At 46.1% G+C, this 20787-nt stretch overlaps 1 protein-coding gene across 1 annotated transcript in view; it reads right to left on the bottom strand.

Annotated features, from left to right (window-relative positions):
* LOC311123606 (uncharacterized protein) overlaps positions 1–20104 on the bottom strand; it is a gene marked incomplete at its 5' end in the record, with an annotated part of 28811 nt that extends 8707 nt beyond the window's left edge. The window contains 3 exons of the mRNA XM_084197839.1: positions 4796–5026; positions 5987–6172; positions 20068–20104. Coding sequence (XP_084053965.1) covers positions 4796–5026; positions 5987–6172; positions 20068–20104 — 454 coding nt within the window. The remainder of the gene's footprint in view (positions 1–4795; positions 5027–5986; positions 6173–20067) is intronic.
* Positions 20105–20787: the final 683 nt, after the last annotated feature.

Raw genomic sequence — 20787 nt, 5'->3', positions numbered from 1 at the left:
ACTTTTGTTATTGACCAAATACTTATTTTCCACCATAATTTGCAAATAAATTCATAAAAAATCCTACAATGTGATTTTCTGGATCTTTTTTTCTCATTTTGTCTGTCATAGTTGACGTGTACCTATGATGAAAATTACAGGCCTCTCTCATCTTTTTAAGTGGGAGAACTTGCACAATTGGTGGCTGACTAAATACTTTTTTCCCCCACTGTATATGTCTTAAATGCTTTATGGATTAAGAACCAATTAAAGGGTTAAAACAGAGCAGAGATTTCTTTAGTGCAAACGCTGTGCTTCTGATAATGGATGGTTCCCTCTAGCTCCCTGCAGCTGGTCTGGGTGACAAGTGATGGAATTAAAGGGTTAAAACAGAGCAGAGACATTTTCTTTAGTGCAAACGCTGTGCTTCTGATAATGGATGGTTCCCTCTAACTCCCTGTGTGGAGATAGGAGTAACATTACTTTACTTTTGGTTTCGTTTACCTCATCATCTTGCTGCTTCTTCCTGAGATTTGATTGATGGAACAATCCAGCCAATCGTTAGGAGGTTGTGGTTTTGGCAGAGGGAACTGATTGGTCAGGAGTAAAAGGTCCTGCCCCCCAAAAGCGCAAATCACATTTTCACTTGCAAATATATCTTTCTACAAACTTACAAAACGTTTTACAACCTTACAAATCTCTAGGTAACATGACAACAGTGACAGAACTCAGAGCGTGCGCAGATTCCATGAATGGACTTCAGAAAATAAATTATACTTGCAAATCTTATTGAATGTATTCAAATGTCAAGTTACAAGTTTGCGACCGAAATCTTTCACACATCATGATACAAGCTTGCAAAAATAAACTACACATTTGCGAATCATACTTGCAACCACGAATCTCAATGTGCGACCACGAAATTCAAAATACAAACTCACATAGTTCTGTCATCATTATAATCCCGTACAATCTCAGACTCGACCTCCCTGTCTTTCCTGTCTTTGACTCGACCTCCCTGTCTTCCCTGCCTTTGACTCGACCTCCCTGTCTTTCCTGTCTTTGACTCGACCTCCCTGTCTTTGACTCGACCTCCCTGTCTTTCCTGTCTTTGACTCGACCTCCCTGTCTTTGACTCGACCTCCCTGTCTTTCCTGTCTTTGACTCGACCTCCCTGTCTTTCCTGTCTTTGACTCGACCTCCCTGTCTTTGACTCGACCTCCCTGTCTTTCCTGTCTTTGACTCGACCTCCCTGTCTTTCCTGTCTTTGACTCGACCTCCCTGTCTTTCCTGTCTTTGACTCGACCTCCCTGTCTTTCCTGTCTTTGACTCGACCTCCCTGTCTTTCCTGTCTTTGACTCGACCTCCCTGTCTTTCCTGTCTTTGACTCGACCTCCCTGTCTTCCCTGCCTTTGACTCGACCTCCCTGTCTTTCCTGTCTTTGACTCGACCTCCCTGTCTTTGACTCGACCTCCCTGTCTTTCCTGTCTTTGACTCGACCTCCCTGTCTTTGACTCGACCTCCCTGTCTTTCCTGTCTTTGACTCGACCTCCCTGTCTTTGACTTGACCTCCCTGTCTTTCCTGTCTTTGACTCGACCTCCCTGTCTTTGACTCGACCTCCCTGTCTTTGACTCGACCTCCCTGTCTTTCCTGTCTTTGACTCGACCTCCCTGTCTTTGACTCGACCTCCCTGTCTTTCCTGTCTTTGACTCGACCTCCCTGTCTTTCCTGTCTTTGACTCGACCTCCCTGTCTTTCCTGTCTTTGACTCGACCTCCCTGTCTTTCCTGTCTTTGACTCGACCTCCCTGTCTTTCCTGTCTTTGACTCAACCTCCCTGTCTTTCCTGTCTTTGACTCGACCTCCCTGTCTTTCCTGTCTTTGACTCGACCTCCCTGTCTTTCCTGTCTTTGACTCAACCTCCCTGTCTTTCCTTTCTTTGACTCGACCTCCCTGTCTTTGACTCGACCTCCCTGTCTTTGACTCGACCTCCCTGTCTTTCCTGTCTTTGACTTGACCTCCCTGTCTTTCCTGTCTTTGACTCGACCTCCCTGTCTTTCCTGTCTTTGACTCGACCTCCCTGTCTTTCCTGTCTTTGACTTGACCTCCCTGTCTTTCCTGTGTTTGACTCGACCTCCCTGTCTTTGACTCGACCTCCCTGTCTTTCCTGTCTTTGACTCGACCTCCCTGTCTTTCCTGTCTTTGACTTGACCTCCCTGTCTTTCCTGTCTTTGACTCGACCTCCCTGTCTTTGACTTGACCTCCCTGTCTTTCCTGTCTTTGACTCGACCTCCCTGTCTTTGACTTGACCTCCCTGTCTTTCCTGTCTTTGACTCAACCTCCCTGTCTTTGACTCGACCTCCCTGTCTTTCCTGTCTTTGACTCGACCTCCCTGTCTTTCCTGTCTTTGACTTGACCTCCCTGTCTTTCCTGTCTTTGACTCGACCTCCCTGTCTTTCCTGTCTTTGACTTGACCTCCCTGTCTTTCCTGTCTTTGACTCGACCTCCCTGTCTTTGACTTGACCTCCCTGTCTTTCCTGTCTTTGACTCGACCTCCCTGTCTTTGACTCGACCTCCCTGTCTTTCCTGTCTTTGACTCGACCTCCCTGTCTTTCCTGTCTTTGACTCGACCTCCCTGTCTTTGACTCGACCTCCCTGTCTTTCCTGTCTTTGACTCGACCTCCCTGTCTTTCCTGTCTTTGACTCGACCTCCCTGTCTTTCCTGTCTTTGACTCGACCTCCCTGTCTTTCCTGTCTTTGACTTGACCTCCCTGTCTTTCCTGTCTTTGACTCGACCTCCCTGTCTTTGACTTGACCTCCCTGTCTTTCCTGTCTTTGACTCGACCTCCCTGTCTTTGACTCGACCTCCCTGTCTTTGACTCGACCTCCCTGGCTTTCCTGTCTTTGACTTGACCTCCTTGGCTTTCCTGTCTTTGACTTGACCTCCTTGGCTTTCCTCAGCTGAACTATCTGTTCTATTAAAACACCCAACACACGCCTGACCTCATCATCATGAACAACAACAACAACAACAACATCAACATGTATGTGTCACATCTATTTAATCAATGATAGTTACTAAACAGACTATTAAATAGTTGGTAAGTCGTTACAACAAAGATACATTAATCAACACGAATAACAGCAAGAGCTAACTAATAGCTAACCAATAACTAATTAGCTAAGTTAAGTTTATACATAAATACACTGAGTAATCACGTTTTCAAGTCAACTACTATATTACCTCATGTTAATTAATCTTTATTATAAAGTGTTACTTAACAATTCCAAAGTATTATTCAGTTGCAGAAAAGTAGTGAATATACTGTATATTTACAAACAAGCTCATATTGACAGACAGAGGATAAACCTACATGTCGAATGGCAGATCTGTAGTAAAATATATAACATACAACTGTAAAGGAAAGAGAATCAACACTTCATATTGTTGATCCTCTGAAGATACAGGCTGTGACTGCACCTATTCAATACCCTGTACCTGTCTGTCTCTCTCTCTCTCTCTCCCGTCTCTGTGTGTCTGTCTGTCTCTCTCTCTCTCTCTCTCTCTCTCCCGTCTCTGTGTGTCTGTCTGTCTCTCTCTCTCTCTCTCTCTCCCCGTCTCTGTGTGTCTGTCTCTCTCTCTCTCTCAGTCTCTGTCTGTCTGTCTGTCTGTCTCGCTCTCATTCTCTGTGTGTCTGTCTGTCTCTCTCTCCATCTCTGTGTGTCTGTCTGTCTCTCTCTCTCTCCGTCTCTGTGTGTCTGTCTCTCTCTCTCTCCGTCTCTGTGTGTCTGTCTGTCTGTCTGTCTCTCTCTCTCTCCGTCTCTGTGTGTCTGTCTGTCTCTCTCTCTCGCTGTCTCTGTCTGTCTGTCTGTCTGTCTCTCTCTCTCCGTCTCTGTGTCTGTCTGTCTCTCTCTCTCTCTCTCTCTCCATCTCTGTCTGTCTGTCTGTCTGTCTATCTCTCTCTCTCTCTCTCTCTCTCTCCGTCTCTGTGTCTGTGTGTGTAATGTAATCATACTATACATGGGTTAAAATGGTTTGTTACACAGACTCAAAGCAATACTATTAATAGTTACAGTATTTCAAAAGAATTCCATGTTGTGAAAAAAAATTGCATGTTGTGTTGCACTGTTGAGGTAATGTTTGGAACGTTTCTATTCAAAGTGACTTACAGTGACTGCATTTAAATAGATGTGATATTAACGAAAGTTGTTCTATCTAGAGAGTCTATCGCAGGAGCTTGTCTTGTGCTGGTCCTGCCTCGCAAAAGAGCCAGCCAGTGGATGGTTCTGGAGGATGGTCTGATCAGTACAGCCCGTCCCAGCCAGTGGATGGTTCTGGAGTGGAGGATGGTCTGATCAATACAGCCCGTCCCAGCCAGTGGATGGTTCTGTAGGATGGTCTGATCAGTACAGCTCGTCCCAGCCAGTGGATGGTTCTGGAGTGGAAGATGCTCTGATCAGTACAGCCCGTCCCAGCCAGTGGATGGTTCTGGAGGATGCTCTGATCAGTACAGCTCGTCCCAGCCAGTGGATGGTTCTGGAGTGGAGGATGCTCTGATCAGTACAGCCCTTCCCAGCCAGTGGATGGTTCTGGAGTGGAGGAGTCTCTGATCAGTACAGCCCGTCCCAGCCAGTGGATGGTTCTGGAGGATGGTCTGATCAGTACAGCCCGTCCCAGCCAGTGGATGGTTCTGGAGGAGGGGGTGTTTCAGAGGGTCTCTGTGTGCGTGTAGCCCTCCGAGCTCTGAGAGACACCAGATTCAACAGTCTCTCCAGCTCATCTCCTGACTCAGACCTCTCTAGCCTTGAAACCTGACCCCCAACTCCCGACCCCTGGGTCTCCTCCAGGGGCGCCCAGGTGTTCTGTCCGTCCCAGGCCCTGAGCGGGGGCAGCATCTGGGCTGGGTGGAGGTTGAACCCTGGAGGAGGAGAGGGGTAACCCTGGTAGGCAGGCCGCGTTGGGGGGAGAGTATCATAGTGGTTCTGGTCAGGTTCTGGGACAGGGTCTGGGTCTGGGTCTGGGTTGGGCTCACGGTACTCTTCATACACTGGTGATGAGGTCTCCTCTCGATCAGGTTGGTGCTCTTTCACTCCCTCGCTGGAGTGGACTCTTCTTTGGCCTGTGATCACTCCGTCTATCCTGTACCCTGTCCCTCTATGTCCCTCGTACCTCCTCTCTGCTGAGTGTGGTCTCTCTGCCCCATACCCTGTCCCCCCTCCGTCAATAGACTCACGCCTTTCCCTCCTGTTCCTGCTTCTGTCTCTCTGACCTCTTCTATCAGCTGAACCATACCCTCTATGGCCTCTCCCTCCTTCATACCTTCTCTCTCTCTCTCCCTCCATCCCTCTCTCTCCCTCCATCCCTCTCCCTCTCTCCATCCCTCTCCCTCTCTCCATCCCTCTCTCCATCCCTCTCTCTCCCTCCATCCCTCTCTCTCCCTCCATCCCTCTCCCTCTCTCCATCCCTCTCTCTCCCTCCATCCCTCTCTCTCCCTCCATCCCTCTCCCTCTCTCCATCCCTCTCTCTCCCTCCATCCCTCTCTCTCCCTCCATCCCTCTCCCTCTCTCCATCCCTCTCCCTCTCTCCATCCCTCTCTCCATCCCTCTCTCTCCCTCCATCCCTCTCTCTCCCTCCATCCCTCTCTCCATCCCTCTCTCTCCCTCCATCCCTCTCTCTCCCTCCATCCCTCTCCCTCTCTCCATCCCTCTCTCTCCCTCCATCCCTCTCTCTCCCTCCATCCCTCTCCCTCTCTCCATCCCTCTCTCTCTCTCCATCCCTCTCTCTCCCTCCATCCCTCTCCCTCTCTCCATCCCTCTCTCCATCCCTCTCTCTCTCTCCATCCCTCTCTCTCCCTCCATCCCTCTCTCTCCCTCCATACCTCTCCCTCTCTCCACCCCTCTCCCTCGCTCCATCCCTCTCCCTCTCTCCATCCCTCTCCCTCTCTCTCTCTCCATCCCTCTTTCTCTCTTTCTCTCAGCTGAGAGTGAGCTGAGGCTTCTTCTGTCACTTGTGTTTTCTCTTCCTCGTTCCTTCCTGTACCCCCTCAGCCCGTAGTCCAGCTGCAGTGAGCGCACGCTTCCTGCTCGGCTGAACGACGGAAGGTCGTCTGTAATGTCATAGCGTGATCCCCCCTCGATGCCAGGGAGGCGGAGCCGGGACGGGGACAGCCAATCAGACGAGTCCCACTGGTAGGCTGGGGAGGAAGAGGAGGAAGAGTGTTAGAAAGCTGAAAACACTAAAAAGTTGTAAAGTGTGATTACTGTACATCTTCGCTGGAGGGGAACTTCACTGCTGTATTGGGGGTCAGGGAACATGCCGGTGGAGAGCAGGAAACATTGCAGTTATAAAATCAGTGAAAAAAAAACAAGTCTTTGTTTATGTTTTTTAAATGCTCTTACAATCCACTAAGTACTCTTTGACGAACTCTACACAAATGTCATCCAGGCATCTTCGTCGGTTTTCCGTTGGACTAGACTCGCTAGCAAGCTAATGCTAGCTGATTATCATGTAGCAGCCTATGCTGACTAGCGTCGCTTGAATGCTAGCTAGATAGCTAATGGCGATAACGTTAGTTGTGGGTGCGCAAAATCAAGCAAATTGTGCTCAGCTCAGGACGAAATCAAGCAAATGGTGCTCAACTCATGACGAAATCAAGCAAATGGTGCTCAACTCAAAATCATGTGTTTACATTGTAGTGGCTATTGATGTTAAGGTTGTTCTTTTTTTTGCAAAGTGAACTATTTTGTCATGAGTTGAGCACCATTTGCTTGATTTTGTAATGGGTGCATTCGGAAAGTATTCAGGCCCCTTAATTGTTTCCACATTTTGTTACGTTACAACCTTTAAAAAAAAATGGATTCAATTGTTGGAAATGTTTGCACATTTACAGAAATATCACATTTACACAAGTATTCAGACCCTTTACTCAGTACTTTGTTGAAGCACCTTTGGCAGCGATTACAGCCTCGAGTCTTCTTGGGTATGACACTACAAGCTTGGCACACCTGTATTTGGAGATGTTCTCCCATTCTTCTCTGCAGAACCTCTCAAGCTCTGTCAGGTTGGATGGGGAGCGTCGCTGCACAGCTATTTCCAGGTCTCTCCAGAGATGTTCGATCGGGTTCAAGTCCGGGCTCTGACTGGGCCACTCAAGGAAATTCAGAGACTTGTCCCATAGCCACTCCTGTGTTGTCCTGGCTGTGTGCTTAGGGTCGTTGTCCTGTTGGAAGGTGAACCTTCGCCCCAGTCTGAGGTCCTGAGCGCCCTGGAGCAGGTTTTCATCAAGGATCTCTCTGTACTTTGCTCCGTTCATCTTTCCCTCGATCCTAAGTAGTCTCCCAGTCCCTGCCGCTGAAAAACATCCCCACAGCATGATGCTGCCACCACCATGTTTAAACGTAGGGATGGTGCCAGGTTTCCTCCAGACATTACGCTTGGCATTCAGGCCAATTTGGTTTCATCAGACCAGAGAATCTTTTTCTCATGGTCTGAGAGTCCTTTAGGTGCCTTTTGGCAAACTCCAAGCAGCCTGTCATGTGCCTTTTACTGAGGAGTGGCTTCCGTCTGGCCACTCTACCATAAAGACCTTATTGGTGGAGTGCTGCAGAGATGGTTGTCCTTCTGGAAGGTTCTCCCATCTCCATAGAGGAACTCTAGAACTCTGTCAGAGTGAACATCGGGTTCTTGGTCACCTCCCTGACCAAGGCCCTTCTCCCCCGATTGCTCAGTTTGGCCGGGTGGCCAGCTCTAGGAAGAGTCTTGGTGGTTCCAAACTTCTTCCATTTAAGAATGATGGAGGCCACCGTGTTCTTGTGGACCTTCAATGCTGCAGAACTTTTTTGGTACCCTTTCCCAGATCTGTGCCTCGAAACACAAGCCTTTCTCTGAGCTCTACGGACAATTCCTTCGACTTCATGGCTTGGTTTTTGCTCTGACATGCACTGTCAACTGTGGGACCTTAAATATACAGGTGTGTGCCTTTCCAAATCGTATCCAATCAATTGAATTTACCACAGGTGGACTCCAATCAAGTTGTAGAAACATCTCAAGGATGATCAATGGAAACAGGATGCACATGAGCTCAATTTTAAAGGGTCTGAATACTTTTGTAATTAAGGTATTTCTATTTTTTATGTTTAATAAATGTGCAAAAATGTCTAAAAAGCTGTTTTTGCTTTGTCATTATGGGATATTGTGTGTAGATTGATGAGGGAAAAAAATAATTTAATCCATTTTAGAATAAGGCTGTAACGTAACAAATGTGGAAAAAGTCAAGGGGTCTGAATACTTTCCGAATGCACTGTACGGTGTGAGTGAATGAAGGAGAATGGATGAGTAAGTAGATATATACAGTGGCTTGCGAAAGTATTCACCCCCCTTGGCATTTTTCCTATTTTGTTGCCTTACAACCTGGAATTAAAATGGATTTTTTAGGGGTTTGTATCATTTGATTTTGACAACATGCCTACCACTTTGAAGATGCAAAATATTTTTTATTGTGAAACAAACAAGAAATAAGACAAAAAAACAGAAAACTTGAGCGTGCATAACTATTCACGCCCCCCCAAAGTCAATACTTTGTAGAGCCACTTTTTGCAGCAATTACAGCTGCAAGTCTCTTGGGGTATGTCTCTATAAGCTTGGCACATCTAGCCACTGGGATTTTTGCCCATTCTTCAAGGCAAAACTGCTCCAGCTCCTTCAAGTTGGATGGGTTCCGCTGGTGTACAGCAATCTTTAAGTCATACCACAGATTCTCAATTGGATTGAGGTCTGGGCTTTGACTAGGCCATTCCAAGACATTTCAATGTTTCCCCTTAAACCACTCGAGTGTTGCTTTAGGAGTATGCTTAGGGTCATTGTCCTGTTGGAAGGTGAACCTCCGTCCCTGTCTCAAATCTCTGGAAGACTGAAACAGGTTTCCCTCAAGAATGTCCCTGTATTTAGCGCCATCCATCATTCCTTCAATTCTGACCAGTTTCTCAGTCCCTGCCGATGAAAAACATCCCCACAGCATGATGCTGCCACCACCATGCTTCACTGTGGGGATGGTGTTCTCGGGCTGATGAGAGGTGTTGGGTTTGCGCCAGACATAGCGTTTTCCTTGATGGCCAAAAAGCTCAATTTTAGTCTCATCTGACCAGAGTACCATCTTCCATATGTTTGGGGAGTCTCCCACATGCCTTTTGGCGAACACCAAACGTGTTTGCTTATTTTTTCCTTTAAGCAATGCCTTTTTTTTTGCCACTCTTCCGTAAAGCCCAGCTCTGTAGAGTGTACGGCTTAAAGTGGTCTTATGGACAGATACGCCAATCTCTGCTGTGGAACTTTGCAGCTCCTTCAGGGTTATCTTTGGTCTCTTTGTTGCCTCTCTTGGCAGGTATGTTGTGGTGCCATATTCTTTCCATTTTTTTATAATGGATTTAATGGTGCTCTGCGGGATGTTCAAAGTTTAGGATACTTTTTTATAACCTAACCCTGATCTGTACTTCTCCACAACTTTGTCCCTGACGTGTTTGGAGAGCTCCTTGGTCTTCATGATGCCGCTTGCTTGGTGGTGCCCCTTGCTTAATGGTGTTGCAGACTCTGGGGCTTTTCAGAACAGGTGTATATATACTGAGATCATGTGACAGATCATGTGACACTTAGATTGCACACAGGTGGACTTTATTTAACTAATTATGTGACTTCTAAAGGTAATTGGTTGCACCAGATCTTATTTAGGGGCTTCATAGCAAAGGGGGTGAATACATATGCACACACCACTTTTCCATTATACATTTTTTAGATTTTTTTTTAAACAAGTTATTTTTTTCATTTCACTTCACCAATTTGGACTATTTTGTGTATGTCCATTACATGAAATTCAAATAAAAAATCCATTTAAATTACAGGTTGTAATGCAACAAAATCGGAAAAACGCCAAAGGGGATGAATATTTTTCAAATAGTATTAGCATATCTAATCAGAACTGAAAGATCCGGTCCAGACGCGAGTGCTGCAGCTCTGTGCCAAAACTATTATATATATATATATATATATATATATATATATTATTTACTAACATAACTTAACCCGTTTTAACTGCCGCCGTTAACCCAGTAAAGGTCAGATTATGTTTTGCACACTTTTGATACAGATGTGCCTTGTCTCAACACTAAAACCAGCTTTCAAACAAGCCCTACTCAGCAATAGAGCATTGACGACCCATCCTCAGTGTATCTGGTGGGCGGGGATACCTGGCCGGATTTCTCAGAGTATGAACATCGACTGTCGCAACATGAATGGAAACAAATCCAGACTCACGAGAGAGCCTTCAGAAAAAGCCTTGACACTTAACTGCTACAGGAGAAAACAAACTTAGTCTCTTCCGGAGATCCAGGGAAATGGAATAGAGTGGCGGCTGAAAGGAGCTTTCTACAGGAACGGCATCTTTTCTGCCTAAACATCGGGACGGGAGACCCTTTGGTGCTCCACTCCTGAAATATGTTGTACGGATCCTGAAAAAGTTCCCTACACGCGAGGATTGCCCAGCGGAGGTGACAGTCACCAACCCTCACTGACTGGATTGAGGCTTAGCTGCACTTTATTCGGGATACCGTTCAACCATCACTCGGTGGCAGTGGAACAGAGAAAGGTATGCAGGGAGAAACTGGCATACTTATGGCAGCATCATAAATCTAAAGCGATTTACATTATTGTGAACAATAGTTCATACCCCAGCCCCCAGCCCAGTACTGGTAATGATATAGTTCATACCCCAGCCCAGTACTGGTAATTATATAGTTCATACCCCAGCCCCAAGCCCAGTACTGGTAATGATATAGTTCATACCCCAGCCCCCAGCCCAGTACTAGTAATGATATAGTTCAAACCCCAGCCCCCGCCCAGTACTAGTAATGATATAGTTCATACCCCAGCCCCCAGCCCAGTACTGGTAATGATATAGTTCATACCCCAGCCCCCAGCCCAGTACTAGTAATGATATAGTTCATACCCCAGCCCCCGCCCAGTACTAGTAATGATATAGTTCATACCCCAGCCCAGTACTAGTAATGATATAGTTCATACCCCTGCCCCCAGCCCAGTACTGGTAATGATATAGTTCATACCCCAGCCCAGTACTGGTAATGATATAGTTCATACCCCAGCCCAGTACTGGTAATGATATAGTTCATACCCCAGCCCAGTACTGGTAATGATATAGTTCATACCCCAGCCCAGTACTAGTAATGATATAGTTCATACCCCAGCCCAGTACTGGTAATGATATAGTTCATACCCCAGCCCCTGCCCAGTACTAGTAATGATATAGTTCATACCCCAGCCCCCGCCCAGTACTAGTAATGATATAGTTCATACCCCAGCCCAGTACTAGTAATGATATAGTTCATACCCCTGCCCCCAGCCCAGTACTGGTAATGATATAGTTCATACCCCAGCCCAGTACTGGTAATGATATAGTTCATACCCCAGCCCAGTACTAGTAATGATATAGTTCATACCCCAGCCCAGTACTGGTAATGATATAGTTCATACCCCAGCCCCTGCCCAGTACTAGTAATGATATAGTTCATACCCCAGCCCCTGCCCAGTACTAGTAATGATATAGTTCATACCCCAGCCCCCCGCCCAGTACTAGTAATGATATACAGTGGGGGAAAAAAGTATTTAGTCAGCCACCAATTGTGCAAGTTCTCCCACTTAAAAAGATGAGAGAGGCCTGTAATTTTCATCATAGGTACACATCAACTATGACAGACAAAATGAGGGAAAAAAATCCAGAAAATCACATTGTAGGATTTTTTATGAATTTATTTGCAAATTATGGTGGAAAATAAGTATTTGGTCAATAACAAAAGTTTCTCAATACTTTGTTATATACCCTTTGTTGGCAATGACACAGGTCAAACGTTTTCTGTAAGTCTTCACAAGGTTTTCACACACTGTTGCTGGTATTTTGGCCCATTCCTCCATGCAGATCTCCTCTAGAGCAGTGATGTTTTTTGGGCTGTCGCTGGGCAACACAGACTTTCAACTCCCTCCAAAGATTTTCTATGGGGTTGAGATCTGGAGACTGGCTAGGCCACTCCAGGACCTTGAAATGCTTCTTACGAAGCCACTCCTTCGTTGCCCAGGCGGTGTGTTTGGGATCATTGTAATGCTGAAAGACCCAGCCACGTTTCATCTCAATGCCCTTGCTGATGGAAGGAGGTTTTCACTCAAAATCTCACGATACATGGCCCCATTCATTCTTTCCTTTACACGGATCAGTCGTCCTGGTCCCTTTGCAGAAAAACAGCCCCAAAGCATGATGTTTCCACCCCCATGCTTCACAGTAGGCATGGTGTTCTTTGGATGCAACTCTGCATTCTTTGTCCTCCAAACACGACGAGTTGAGTTTTTACCAAAAAGTTATATTTTGGTTTCATCTGACCATATGACATTCTCCCAATCCTCTTCTGGATCATCCAAATGCACTCTAGCAAACTTCAGACGGGCCTGGACATGTACTGGCTTAAGCAGGGGGACACGTCTGGCACTGCAGGATTTGAGTCCCTGGCGGCGTAGTGTGTTACTGATGGTAGGCTTTGTTACTTTGGTCCCAGCTCTCTGCAGGTCATTCACTAGGTCCCCCCGTGTGGTTCTGGGATTTTTGCTCACCGTTCTTGTGATCATTTTGACCCCACGGGGTGAGATCTTGCATGGAGCCCCAGATCGAGGGAGATTATCAGTGGTCTTGTATGTCTTCCATTTCCTAATAATTGCTCCCACAGTTGATTTCTTCAAACCAAGCTGCTTACCTATTGCAGATTCAGTCTTCCCAGCCTGGTGCAGGTCTACAATTTTGTTTCTGGTGTCCTTTGACAGCTCTTTGGTCTTGGCCATAGTGGAGTTTGGAGTGTGACTGTTTGAGGTTGTGGACAGGTGTCTTTTATACTGATAACAAGTTCAAACAGGTGCCATTAATACAGGTAACGAGTGGAGGACAGAGGAGCCTCTTAAAGAAGAAGTTACAGGTCTGTGAGAGCCAGAAATCTTGCTTGTTTGTAGGTGACCAAATACTTATTTTCCACCATAATTTGCAAATAAATTCATTAAAAATCCTACAATGTGATTTTCTGGATTTTCTGTCATAGTTGACGTGTACCTATGATGAAAATTACAGGCCTCTCTCATCTTTTTAAGTGGGAGAACATGCACAATTGGTGGCTGACTAAATACTTTTTTTCCCCACTGTAGTTCATACCCCAGCCCAGTAGTGGTAATGATATAGTTCAAACCCCAGCCCCCAGCCCAGTACTGGTAATGATATAGTTCAAACCCCAGCCCCCAGCCCAGTACTGGTAATAAAATAGTTCATACCCCAGCCCCTGCCCAGTACTAGTAATGATATAGTTCATACCCCAGCCCCTGCCCAGTACTAGTAATGATATAGTTCATACCCCAGCCCAGTACTGGTAATGATATAGTTCATACCCCAGCCCCCCACCCAGTACTAGTAATGATATACAGTGGGGGAAAAAAGTATTTAGTCAGCCACCAATTGTGCAAGTTCTCCCACTTAAAAAGATGAGAGAGGCCTGTAATTTTCATCATAGGTACACATCAACTATGACAGACAAAATTAGGAAAAAAAATCAAGAAAATCACATTGTAGGATTTTTTATGAATTTATTTGCAAATTATGGTGGAAAATAAGTATTTGGTCAATAACAAAAGTTTCTCAATACTTTGTTATATACCCTTTGTTGGCAATGACACAGGTCAAACGTTTTCTGTAAGTCTTCACAAGGTTTTCACACACTGTTGCTGGTATTTTGGCCCATTCCTCCATGCAGATCTCCTCTAGAGCAGTGATGTTTTGGGGCTGTCGCTGGGCAACACAGACTTTCAACTCCCTCCAAAGATTTTCTATGGGGTTGAGATCTGGAGACTGGCTAGGCCACTCCAGGACCTTGAAATGCTTCTTACGAAGCCACTCCTTCGTTGCCCGGGCGGTGTGTTTGGGATCATTGTAATGCTGAAAGACCCAGCCACGTTTCATCTCAATGCCCTTGCTGATGGAAGGAGGTTTTCACTCAAAATCTCACGATACATGGCCCCATTCATTCTTTCCTTTACACGGATCAGTCGTCCTGGTCCCTTTGCAGAAAAACAGCCCCAAAGCATGATGTTTCCACCCCCATGCTTCACAGTAGGCATGGTGTTCTTTGGATGCAACTCAGCATTCTTTGTCCTCCAAACACGACGAGTTGAGTTTTTACCAATAAGTTCTATTTTGGTTTCATCTGACCATATGACATTCTCCCAATCCTCTTCTGGATCATCCAAATGCACTCTAGCAAACTTCAGACGGGCCTGGACATGTACTGGCTTAAGCAGGGGGACACGTCTGGCACTGCAGGATTTGAGTCCCTGGCGGCGTAGTGTGTTACTGATGGTAGGCTTTGTTACTTTGGTCCCAGCTCTCTGCAGGTCATTCACTAGGTCCCCCCGTGTGGTTCTGGGATTTTTGCTCACCGTTCTTGTGATCATTTTGACCCCACAGGGTGAGATCTTGCGTGGAGCCCCAGATCGAGGGAGATTATCAGTGGTCTTGTATGTCTTCCATTTCCTAATAATTGCTCCCACAGTTGATTTCTTCAAACCAAGCTGCTTACCTATTGCAGATTCAGTCTTCCCAGCCTGGTGCAGGTCTACAATTTTGTTTCTGGTGTCCTTTGACAGCTCTTTGGTCTTGGCCATAGTGGAGTTTGGAGTGTGACTGTTTGAGGTTGTGGACAGGTGTCTTTTATACTGATAACAAGTTCAAACAGGTACCATTAATACAGGTAACAAGTGGAGGACAGAGGAGCCTCTTAAAGAAGAAGTTACAGGTCTGTGAGAGCCAGAAATCTTGCTTGTTTGTAGGTGACCAAATACTTATTTTCCACCATAATTTGCAAATAAATTCATTAAAAATCCTACAATGTGATTTTCTGGATTTTCTGTCATAGTTGACGTGTACCTATGATGAAAATTACAGGCCTCTCTCATCTTTTTAAGTGGGAGAACTTGCACAATTGGTGGCTGACTAAATGCTTTTTTTCCCCACTGTAGTTCATAACCCAGCCCAGTAGTGGTAATGATATAGTTCATACCCCAGCCCCCAGCCCAGTACTAGTAATGATATAGTTCATACCCCAGCCCCCAGCCCAGTACTGGTAATGATATAGTTCATACCCCAGCCCCCGCCCAGTACTAGTAATGATATAGTTCATACCCCAGCCCAGTAGTGGTAATGATATAGTTCAAACCCCAGCCCCCAGCCCAGTACTGGTAATGATATAGTTCATACCCCAGCCCCCAGCCCAGTACTGGTAATGATATAGTTCATACCCCAGCCCCCGCCCAGTACTAGTAATGATATAGTTCATACCCCAGCCCAGTACTAGTAATGATATAGTTCATACCCCAGCCCCGAGCCCAGCACTGGTAATGATATAGTTCATACCCCAGCCCAGTACTGGTAATTATATAGTTCATACCCCCGCCCAGTACTGGTAATGATATAGTTCATACCCCAACCCCCAGCCCAGTACTAGTAATGATATAGTTCATACCCCAGCCCAGTACTGGTAATGATATAGTTCATACCCCAGCCCAGTACTAGTAATGATATAGTTCATACCCCCGCCCAGTACTAGTAATGATATAGTTCATACCCCAGCCCAGTACTAGTAATGATATAGTTCATACCCCAACCCCCAGCCCAGTAATGATATAGTTCATACCCCCGCCCAGTACTAGTAATGATATAGTTCATACCCCAGCCCAGTACTAGTAATGATATAGTTCATACCCCAACCCCCAGCCCAGTACTAGTAATGATATAGTTCATACCCCAGCCCCCAGCCCAGTACTAGTAATGATATAGTTCATACCCCAGCCCCCCGCCCAGTACTAGTAATGATATAGTTCATACCCCAGCCCAGTACTGGTAATGATATAGTTCATACCCCAGCCCAGTACTAGTAATGATATAGTTCATACCCCCGCCCAGTACTAGTAATGATATAGTTCATACCCCAGCCCAGTACTAGTAATGATATAGTTCATACCCCAACCCCCAGCCCAGTAATGATATAGTTCATACCCCCGCCCAGTACTAGTAATGATATAGTTCATACCCCAGCCCAGTACTAGTAATGATATAGTTCATACCCCAGCCCCCAGCCCAGTACTGGTAATGATATAGTTCATACCCCAGCCCAGTAGTGGTAATGATATAGTTCAAACCCCAGCCCCCAGCCCAGTACTGGTAATGATATAGTTCATACCCCAGCCCCCAGCCCAGTACTGGTAATGATATAGTTCATACCCCAGCCCCCGCCCAGTACTAGTAATGATATAGTTCATACCCCAGCCCAGTACTAGTAATGATATAGTTCATACCCCAGCCCCCAGCCCAGCACTGGTAATGATATAGTTCATACCCCAGCCCAGTACTGGTAATGATATAGTTCATACCCCACCCAGTACTGGTAATGATATAGTTCATACCCCAACCCCCAGCCCAGTACTAGTAATGATATAGTTCATACCCCAGCCCAGTACTGGTAATGATATAGTTCATACCCCAGCCCAGTACTAGTAATGATATAGTTCATACCCCCGCCCAGTACTAGTAATGATATAGTTCATACCCCAGCCCAGTACTAGTAATGATATAGTTCATACCCCAACCCCCAGCCCAGTAATGATATAGTTCATACCCCCGCCCAGTACTAGTAATGATATAGTTCATACCCCAGCCCAGTACTAGTAATGATATAGTTCATACCCCAACCCCCAGCCCAGTACTAGTAATGATATAGTTCATACCCCAGCCCCCAGCCCAGTACTAGTAATGATATAGTTCATACCCCAGCCCCCCGCCCAGTACTAGTAATGATATAGTTCATACCCCAGCCCAGTACTGGTAATGATATAGTTCATACCCCAGCCCAGTACTAGTAATGATATAGTTCATACCCCCGCCCAGTACTAGTAATGATATAGTTCATACCCCAGCCCAGTACTAGTAATGATATAGTTCATACCCCAGCCCCCAGCCCAGTACTGGTAATGATATAGTTCATACCCCAACCCCCAGCCCAGTACTGGTAATGATATAGTTCATACCCCAGCCCAGTACTGGTAATGATATAGTTCATACCCCAGCCCAGTACTAGTAATGATATAGTTCATACCCCAGCCCAGTACTAGTAATGATATAGTTCATACCCCAGCCCCTGCCCAGTACTGGTAATGATATAGTTCATACCCCCGCCCAGTACTGGTAATGATATAGTTCATACCCCAGCCCCTGCCCAGTACTAGTAATGATATAGTTCATACCCCAGCCCAGTACTAGTAATGATATAGTTCATACCCCAGCCCAGTACTGGTAATGATATAGTTCATACCCCAGCCCAGTACTAGTAATGATATAGTTCATACCCCAGCCCAGTACTGGTAATGATATAGTTCATACCCCAGCCCCCTGCCCAGTACTGGTAATGATATAGTTCATACCCCAGCCCAGTACTGGTAATGATATAGTTCATACCCCTGCCCAGTACTAGTAATGATATAGTTCATACCCCAGCCCAGTACTAGTAATGATATAGTTCATACCCCAACCCCCAGCCCAGTACTGGTAATGATATAGTTCATACCCCAGCCCAGTACTAGTAATGATATAGTTCATACCCCAGCCCAGTACTAGTAATGATATAGTTCATACCCCAGCCCAGTACTGGTAATGATATAGTTCATACCCCAGCCCAGTACTAGTAATGATATAGTTCATACCCCAGCCCAGTACTGGTAATGATATAGTTCATACCCCAGCCCAGTACTGGTAATGATATCGTTCATACCCCCGCCCAGTACTAGTAATGATATAGTTCATACCCCAGCCCCCGCCCAGTACTAGTAATGATATAGTTCATACCCCAGCCCCCAGCCCAGTACTAGTAATGATATAGTTCATACCCCAGCCCCCAGCCCAGTACTGGTAATGATATAGTTCATACCCCAGCCCCCAGCCCAGTACTGGTAATGATATAGTTCATACCCCAGCCCAGTACTAGTAATGATATAGTTCATACCCCAGCCCCCAGCCCAGTACTAGTAATGATATACAGTGGGGGAAAAAGTATTTAGTCAGCCACCAATTGTGCAAGTTCTCCCACTTAAAAGGTGTCACCAACCAGAGTTTAAAGGTCACAAAGCTCCAGTCCTCCCATGCCCATCAGATGGTGTCACCTACGACAGTTTAAAGGTCACCAGGCCCCAGTCCTCCCATGACCTCATACATATCTTCAATGCCTGTCTGATTAATGGACAGGTACCTGATTCATGGAAGGGTGCTCTTATCCCCTGAACACAATGTTCCAGATGATCCAGCTACATGGAGAGACATGTCCCTCTTGCCCTCTTGCCTGTAAAGTGTCCATGAAAGGCTTGCTCACCAGCATCCTACCATGGCTTGTAGATGCAGCCATTCTCTCTGCCAAACAAAAGCCATATATCAAATAAAATAAAATCAAATCTTATTGTCACACGCGCCGAATACAACAGGTGTAGACGTTACCGTGAAATGCTTACTTAAAAACCCCTTAACCAACAATGCAGTTCAATAAATAGAGTTAAGAAAATATTTACTAAATAAACTAAAGTAAAAAATTATTAAAAGTAACACAATAAAGTAACACTAACGAGGCTATATACAGGGGGTACCAGTACCGAGTCAATGTGTGGGGGTACAGGTTAGTCCAGGTAATAATGAGGCTATATACAGGGGGTACCGGTACCGAGTCAATGTGTGGGTACAGGTTAGTCCAGGTAATAATGAGGCTATATACAGGGGGTACCGGTACCTAGTCAATGTGGGGGGGTACAGGTTAGTCCAGGTAATAATGAGGCTATATACAGGGGGTAATGGTACCGACTCAATGTGTGGGGGTACAGGTTAGTCCAGGTAATAATGAGGCTATATACAGGGGGTACCGGTACCGAGTCAATGTGTGGGGGTACAGGTTAGTCCAGGTAATAATGAGGCTATATACAGGGGGTACTGGTACCGAGTCAATGTGTGGGGGTACAGGTTAGTCCAGGTAATATGTACATGTAGGTAGGGGTAAAGTGACTATGCATAGATAATAAACAGGTTAGTCCAGGTAATAACAAGGCTATATACAGGGGGTACCGGTACCGAGTCAATGTGTGGGGGTACAGGTTAGTCGAGGTAATAACGAGGCTATATACAGGGGGTACCGGTACCAAGTCAATGTGTGGGGGTACAGGTTAGTCGAGGTAATATGTACATGTAGGTAGGGGTAAAGTGACTATGCATAGATAATAAACAGAGAGTAGCAGCAGTGTAAAATCAAAGGGGGGGGGGTCAATGTAAATAGTCTGGGTGGCCATTTGATTAATTGTTCAGCAGTCTTATGGCTTGTGGGTAGAAGCTGTTAAGGAGCCTTTTGGTTCTAGACTTGGCACTCCGGTACTGCTTGCCGTGCGGTAGCAGAGAGAACAGTCTATGACTAGGGTGACTGGAGTCTTTGACAATTTTTTGGCCTTTCCTTAGACACCGCCTAGTATATAGGTCCTGGATGGCCGGAAAGCTTGGCTCCAGTGATGTACTGGGCTGTTCGCACTACCCTCTGTAGCGCCTTACTGTGAGATGCCGAGCAGTTGCCATACCAGGTGGTGATGCAACTGGTCAAGATGCTCTCGATGGTGCAGCTGAATAACTTTTTGAGGATTTGGGGACCCCATGCCAAATCTTTTCAGTCTCCTGAGGGAGAAAAGGTGTTGCCATGCCCTCTTCACGACTGTCTTGGTGTGTTTGGACCATGATAGTTTGTTGGTGATGTGGACACCAAGGAACTTGAAACTCTCGACCCGCTCCACTACAGCCCCGTCGATGTTAATGGGGGCCTGTTCGACCCGCATTTTTCTGTAGTCCACGATCATCTCCTTTGTCTTGCTCACATTGAGGAAGAGGTTGTTGTCCTGCCAGGTCTCTGACCTCCTCCCTATAGGACGTCTCACCATTGTGAGCCATGAGCAGCCTTTCAAAGCACTTCATGGCTACTGACGTGATTGCTACGGGTAGGTAATCATTTAGGCAGGTTACCTTTGCTTTCTTGGGCACAGGGACTACGGTGGTCTGCTTGAAACATGTTGGTATTACAGACTCAGTCAGGGACATGTTGAAAATGTCAGTGAAGACACCTGCCAGTTGGTCAGCGCATGCTTTGAGTACACATCCTGGTAATCCGTCTGGCCCAGCGGCTTTGTGAATGTTGACCTGTTTAAAGGTCTTGCTCACATCGGCTACGGAGAACGTGATCACACAGTCATCCGGAACAGCTGGTGCTCTCATGCATGCTTCAGTGTTGCTTGCCTCGAAGCGAGCATAAAAGGCATTTAGCTCGTCTGTTAGGCTCGCGTCACTGGGCAGCTCGCGGCTGGGTTTCCCTTTGTAGTCCGTAATAGTTTGCAAGCCCTGCCACATCCGACGAGCGTCAGAGCCAGTGTAGTAGGATTCAATCTAAGTCCTGTAGTGACGATTTGCCTGTTTGATGGTTCGTCTGAGGGCGTAGCGGGATTTCTTGTAAGCGTCCGGATTAGTGTCCCGTTCCTTAAAAGCTTCAGGTCTTGACATACAGGGCATGAATGAGTTTTCTGCCTAAAAACTGGAATGGATGACGTCAAGCATGAATCCACAAAGTTTTCCACTGTGTTTCTGGACATTAGAGATGCCTTTGG

Source organism: Coregonus lavaretus (assembly GCF_964263955.1).
Source record: "Coregonus lavaretus genome assembly, contig: HAP1_SCAFFOLD_400, whole genome shotgun sequence".
Taxonomy (NCBI): Eukaryota; Metazoa; Chordata; class Actinopteri; order Salmoniformes; family Salmonidae; genus Coregonus; species Coregonus lavaretus.
Note: the sequence above shows the minus strand (reverse complement) of the source record. Positions and strands in the feature narration are given on the sequence as shown.